Genomic DNA, 6,864 nt, shown 5'->3' with positions numbered 1-6,864 from the left:
AACTGGAGCTCTCAAAGGGAACAACAAGCCTCTCTAGAAGCAGCTATAGACAATTTACAACACCAGTGAAACAGCAATCAAAGAGACTGGAAGCATGAAACACTCAGTGCAGCTTGTAGGAATTGGTTTATGGGGGTTTAATGTCCCAAAGTGACTCAGGCTATGAGGGACGTCATAGTGAAGGGCTCCGGAAATTTCGACCACCTGGGGTTCTTTTACGGGCACCGACATCGCACAGCACAAAGGCCTCTAGAATTTCGCCTCCATCGAAATTCGACCGCTGCGGACGGGATCGAACCCGCGTATTTCGGGCTGCCAGCCGAGCACCATAACCACTCAGGCACCGCGGCAGCCCCGCTTGTAGGAATTAGTACGACAGGATTGAAAACACACCCAACAAACTTTTATTCACAAACATGTTCGAAATCGATGACAGATGTTTCAAGAGCAAACAAGGCTAATATTTCTTGAGGGTCTTTCTGATGAGAGCCATGCGCTGAAAAAAATAAAAAATTTGTCATTCATAAAAATTCTGAGGCAAGAGAATCTAAGCACTGATATCCTCCCTCAGATCTTTAAGTGGTCTGAATAGGCTAAATGCTTAAATTACCAGCCAGGTTGGCATGAATTAGACCAAACGTTTATTTGAAACTACTCCCTGCTTTCCCTTTCTATGCTTTTTTCAGCAACGATAAACTGTGAAGTATCGCCACAGCAGTTGCTGTGAGCGGTACCTCAACCGCCTGAGCAGACACGACATTCATAGAATACTGCAAAAAAAAAAAACAGAAAGGGCGCAAGCTGTCTCCAGTACTTGACAAGCAAGCAGAAGAGGCACAGGCTCAACCCTCATCTGTCCAGTGCTCTTCAAAAGCACAACGATGATTGGGTTGACTAGGCTGAAGGCCCCCAGCTCCAAAACATGCACGAATCCATATAGAAAGCATTGTTCTCTCCTTTATGCAAATCCTTTTGACAGAACTGCACTCATCACTGATGAGTTTGCACTCATTGCCAAAAAAATATTTCCACCTACACCAGTGTTACGACAGTATACTTCAGTATAGTCAGTATAGTCAGTATACTTCACATGCTGTCAAGATAAGAAGAGTAAGCAAGCATTAAGAGAGATGAAAATAAGTAAAGAAGCCAACTGTACTCAACAGCAGTGTGCACACCAGAGAACATAAACCACCACCTACCTGCTTATGTGCTTCAGTGCTGCTTGCCTTTTTGTACGGTTGTAATTCCTCAGCCCCAAAGCCAGGTATCCACATGTTCCAGTTTTTCTCTGCAGTGGGAGGGGAGAAAAAGCATGTTCAGCCTTCACCATTTCATTTACCCAACTTGCCACCTTGCACAGTTTTACCGTGCCCCTTGAAGGCCAAATTAACGAGACTTTGCTGTAGTAAAGACCCTGATATAGCAAAGATTTTTGTTCGCCTGAGTGACTTTCCGATAGAGGGGTTCTACTACTGGAAAAGTGGGATGGATGCACAATACTAGTGCTCTGTTGAGTTAAAATGCTTTAGCACCCCTTTACACCATTATGGCATCTTTGATAAACTTACACAACAACTGCCCCGAAACCGTGCGGTGCATACTTTACTTCAGTACGCACTTCACTTCACCAAAACTATGTAAAGAGAAAAAAGAGGTGCAACTGTGTATACAAGTGTCTATATCTATGTAAGAGCACTTCATCCATTGCAGAAATGCTGGAAACTGCACAATTCAAATTTGGCTTGGCTAGTACTAGGTAGGGAATGTGGAATCTGTTGCAGAATCACAGCTGCGTTGCAACGATCTTCACTGTTCAACTAAATTGTTCTAATGGTGCATTCTTTATTAAATCTATAGCAAATGCTGTTTAGCACTAGGCTCACATAGAATTAACCAAAGCATTTAGTGGAGATTTGCCTCGGGGAAAGTCGTATTGTTACAACTAAATTCATTTTCTGCTGAACACTACCCAAACCAAATACAAAGAGTAATCTTTATGACGTTCCAGTGCCTACCCATGGAAAATGAACTGAAGCTGCTGTATTTTCTCCAGATGACTGGCAAAACTCTAAAAAGAAGCGCTGCTACTGATTTTTTCCCCCAACAAATCGTTTGTACTGGTCATTGCAGAAATGCTCAGCAATTTCGAGAAGTGCTTAACAGCTTACCCAGGCTTAGCTGGACATCTTTGGCCTCAAGGACATTTGACTTTCGGTGCTTGGCGAGAAGGCAGGATGTTGTCACAACATTCTCAATGAAATCGTCAGCAACTTGCAAAAGGAGCTGGATAGAAAAGAAATATAAAAACACAATATTTTTTTTCAGAAACGAAAGGTAAGCTCACCTTCCGCACAGTTTCATTTTTATTAATATCAGCAAATGCACACGAAACTTAAAAATCAAACCAGCCATGTGAATGCCCCATTATGCAAGTGACAAGACAGCATGAAGTGGGCGACCGTTAAAGAAGAAGCATTACAATGAAAGATCTGGCCACAGCACAAAAGGGTGCAGCTTTTGAAAAACTTCTGAGATAAGTAACTTTTATTTTTTTAAATAATTAACTGCATGTAACTGTCTCCTAAACACCAAGATATTGGTTAGATTGTTATGCCTAGCAGAAAAGGATACTATTAGTGTTACTATTAGGAAATATAGTAGAATACAAGTTAGAAAAACAGAAGCGGACAACAGCAGCCCATGGCCTGTACATCGCAACGGTAAATGGAATCAACATTTCAGCACTGCACTCTATTGTTTAAACAAGTCAAGCTGAAATCTGTTTCCTCTTGCAAATGGCTTTTAGTTAACGTCTGCTTGTTGCAGAGGAACAGTGGGCGGCAGTCATGAATAAAAATGGAGCCTCACTGCAGCCTTAGGCTGCATTTGAATACAGCGACTGCACCTGTCATCTTCTTTACAGTCAAGTAGCAACAAATCTTTGAGGCAAGGCTGAAATGGCAACTAAGTTGCCTGTTCATTTGGGACCGTCTGATAAGGTTTTTGATAAGTCTGTGCAGCATAATTACAAAAAAGTATATAAAAGTTAACCTCAACCTCCATGCCGAAATTCATGCAACTAAGACACTGTGTGATGAACATGATCATCACATTCGGACTAAAATATAAAAAAGAACAGCCTGCGCTAAAACTTACGTGCTACCCATAGGGCACAATTTCAGGACCTGGTCATATGCACAAAAAATTTGAACAAACAGATTTTAATATAACTTAGCCCTTCATTTGCAATTCTTATGACCTAGACAACCTCATAAGAGGCACATTTATTCATCAACGGCTGATCACCAAAGTCCCACCACCAGTCCCGGTTTATTCATTCATTTATCAGAGGTTCTGTATCATGGACATGTCGCAGAGCATATGAGCGGCTTTTAACACTCAGGCAAGCAAAAAAAAAAAAAAACAAATCAGGTGTGTCCATGAATTGGGCAATTAATTTTATTGGTATACACAACAAAGCAATTGCTTCAAGTACCATGCCAATCCATCAATGCCTCATGTTGGTATGCAGCAACACTGCACTGCAAAGCAATTACTACTGAAGTATACAGGTTCCTGAGCATGCCCTTTCAATTCACACACTTGACTTGAGCAGCATGGCTGCTAAAATGGGCCCAGTCATGTAACTGGTAAAAGTGGCAAGTTTTACGAAAAAGCAGGTTTCAAGGCCAGAAGGTATGCGCACAATGGCTTCAAAGGGTTTGAGGTCCCATATTCAAGAACAACACCTGTAGACAGCACCTCATCTAGCATAGGCACATGATGAATGTTTTAGATCATGTGCAATGTTGCGTGGGTGCGTTACACATTTCACTTGCCTCCTCAACGTCGTCATCCAGCTGCTCATTTGGGTCCACTTCTTTAACCAGATCTTGGAGTCGTTGCTTGTTCAGCACCTGAGAAAACCATTGAGCCAGCAGTTTGGAGTGCACATTATGGTAAAAAAAATTGTTCAGTACATCAGACTAAAAACGACATATCACCAAGCAACCAGATATGAAGTAAAGTTGTGTATTCCGCAACATTTCTTTGTGGTTTTGACTGTATTTATTACATACAAGCGACAAACGCTATCATGCGTCAAATGCAAGGTTATATGTGTTTGTTTGCGAAAGAGAAGGTTTATTTGTTTATGGGAATTTAACGTCCCAAAGCGACTCAGGCTATGAGGGACGCCGTAGTGAAGGGCTCCAGAAATTTCGACCACCTGGGGTTCTTTAACGTGCACTGACATCGCACAGTACACAGGGCGAAAGAGAAGGAAGGAGTTCTTAATACATCAAAACTTGCTTAGGAGCTTCAATTCTTTCGGGGACATAAAAACACAGGAGGCATCAACAACTGCATTTTCTTCAAGGAGTAAGCTAGAGTGGAACAGGATGCACTCATTGCAAAACCCTGAGAAATGCTTTTCCTTAGTTTTTCAACTTTTGGACATGAAAATAAGATGTGATTTGTGGTAACCACTTGTCCCCATAGCCCTCATGACAATTTCTCATGCTCTGAGAGAATAAAGCTGTGTGTGAAATGTGAAGGCAACAACTCCGTTTCTCCTTTCTCAAGACTTCCGAAATGACACCAAATTCAGAAATTTGTGCCTATGACTGTTTCTGGTAGTCGGAAAGCCAAAATCATGAGAATGACTTCACAACTGTGCAGATGACAACACAGTCCACTTGCTATGGTGGAGCAAAGTTGATCAACCACACCATTTGTAACATTATTTTCCGTCACACTAACCTGAACCCCATCACCTGTGTTCACATGCCTCTCAGGGAGGTTTGTGGGCACAACTGCTTTGACCAAAGTGGTAGTCAGAGCAGGAGCACATGCTCCGCCGACGCCCGCATTTGCAGCAGATGACGTTATTGGTGTGACAGTGGGCGTCACTGCAGGAACTGTGATGGTGCCAGTCAGAGCTGGTGTCGGCTGGACCACCGTGTGCTGGAGGCGATGAAAAGAAGAATCGCAAACATTACTACGCTATGTTTACTGCCCGTTCTCACCAAAAGGCTGACCAAGAAACAAAGTCTATGCTTCAATGCAATTGTTTTCTCCATGATCCAGAGTCAATGTTTCTAACACTCACACCCTATATGCACCAGAAATAAGTGCCTAATGTCTTCAGTTTGTTTAATGCCGTGGTTTCTGTAGGTGGCGCCATACACTCAGATTTAGTTTTATAATAAGTCATAACGACAGCACCCAAGAACCAGTCAAAGAGTTCTGCTCACAAGCACAAAACCTCGTCAATACTGCTTGAAAGTAACATTAAAAATTACCTTCCAGAAAATGCCACTGTTTTTAGTCAGGCAAGCTGAAAAAGTTGCTTAAACACGTTCAGCACACAAGCCGATAGTGTCATTCAGAGGTAGCAGTAAAAACGGCGCCAGTGGTAACAAAAATGTATCGAGGATACTTGTCTGACTAGAAGTTACAAATGAATCATTTCCCATTTGACAGGATATTGTTTCTAACGAAGTTTCATTTTGTTCTGTGTGAGGAATGGACATGAGAGTATGCACTTCATGGGTATAAACCTCAACAGTGCAATGTTCAAGACACCAAACCGAGACTGTAACAATCACCAGGCTTCTTTGGCAGTTTCCTGCCTGTCCCTCTATCAATGAAAAATGACGCATACCTTAGACATCCACCACTGATACCATATTTTGGCATAAAAAAATTTGCGCACGAGCTCTGTGCAGTGACTGAAGCACGAAGTCCAAAAGAAAACGTTACCACAAGTTTTAAAAACTATGACTGCTACCTGCCAGCAATGGCTATGCCATTTATGTTTCCTATTCACTCCTAATATTATACAGGTCATCAAAAATTCACTCCAAATAATATACAGGTAATCAAAGTGGAGATCCTGATCACATTGTTCGCACCCTAGGCATCACGGCAAGAAACGGCGCGACTTACGTAAGCATGACAGACATACTTACAGCCACAACGGGTGGTATGGTCACCTGGATGGGTAAAGTGACCGTCGAAGTCGCGCACAGCTGATGATTTTCGACAGTCCCCTGACAAAGCGACATGGTTGTGCCTTGACATAGTGGTACGGTTGTCGTATAAATGCTTGTTGTGCCGACCACGCTCGAAGGAATAGAGGCCATCCCGGCTGCTGTCGAAGTGCGCCCTGATGTCGTTAGGTGGTCACTCTGCAACGCCAAATTATGCTCTCATTGCACTTCGCCGTCACAAACAGCTGCCTATGACAGCGTTCATTCTGTTTGCGCGCAATTTGCAGAACCCTCAGAACATACCGCAAAATACTTGCAGTCAGCTTTTCGAACATGCACTGCGCAAAGACTGCAAAAAAAAAACAAATAAAAATCGCTAAGCTTTCCTGAACAATTCGTGCAACGCACTTAGCCATCTTACAAGGTAGACCCCGCACGACAGTCACTTGGCGTCCAGGCATTAAAAGGACAACCCGCGCGAAGCAAAGACAGTATGGCACTAATAAAAGACAGAATAACGTTTCATTCACCTATGTTCTCAAAGATTAAGTCACTCAAGAATGCTCACGACATACTCCCGCACTTGTCAACTAATCACACAGCCGCACAGCTCAGCTAACTGGCCCGCTCCGCGTCCAGGAACACAAATATTCTCCACCCCAGCAGCACACCGATGAAAATGGCAAACTACTCTGCCCACCAGGCAGCTTTGTGCTTTCAGTGCGGAGCATAGCACAGAAGCCTGCCTCAGTTCTAACTGACCTAAAACGCGAGCTACTTCACAACGCGTTCCCCTAATGACACGCTTCTGAACACTGCACAATGCGACTGTGCTGTATCGCGTGAATAATGAAGAAAACAATGAACA

General features: G+C 43.0%; 1 protein-coding gene across 1 annotated transcript; it reads right to left on the bottom strand.

Annotated features, from left to right (window-relative positions):
• Positions 1-381: 381 nt before the first annotated feature.
• LOC144098504 (uncharacterized) lies at positions 382-6,863 on the bottom strand. The gene is made up of 7 exons (XM_077631191.1): positions 6,527-6,863; positions 5,976-6,194; positions 4,765-4,968; positions 3,843-3,920; positions 2,172-2,286; positions 1,203-1,291; positions 382-496 (listed from the first exon to the last, which is right to left on the bottom strand). Exons 2-7 carry the CDS (start codon positions 6,147-6,149, stop codon positions 458-460), a joined length of 699 nt encoding a protein of 232 aa, XP_077487317.1. The 5' UTR covers positions 6,150-6,194; positions 6,527-6,863; the 3' UTR covers positions 382-457.
• Position 6,864: the final 1 nt, after the last annotated feature.

This window comes from Amblyomma americanum, chromosome 7, assembly GCF_052857255.1.
Source record: "Amblyomma americanum isolate KBUSLIRL-KWMA chromosome 7, ASM5285725v1, whole genome shotgun sequence".
In the NCBI taxonomy this organism is placed as follows: domain Eukaryota; kingdom Metazoa; phylum Arthropoda; class Arachnida; order Ixodida; family Ixodidae; genus Amblyomma; species Amblyomma americanum.
Note: the sequence above shows the minus strand (reverse complement) of the source record. Positions and strands in the feature narration are given on the sequence as shown.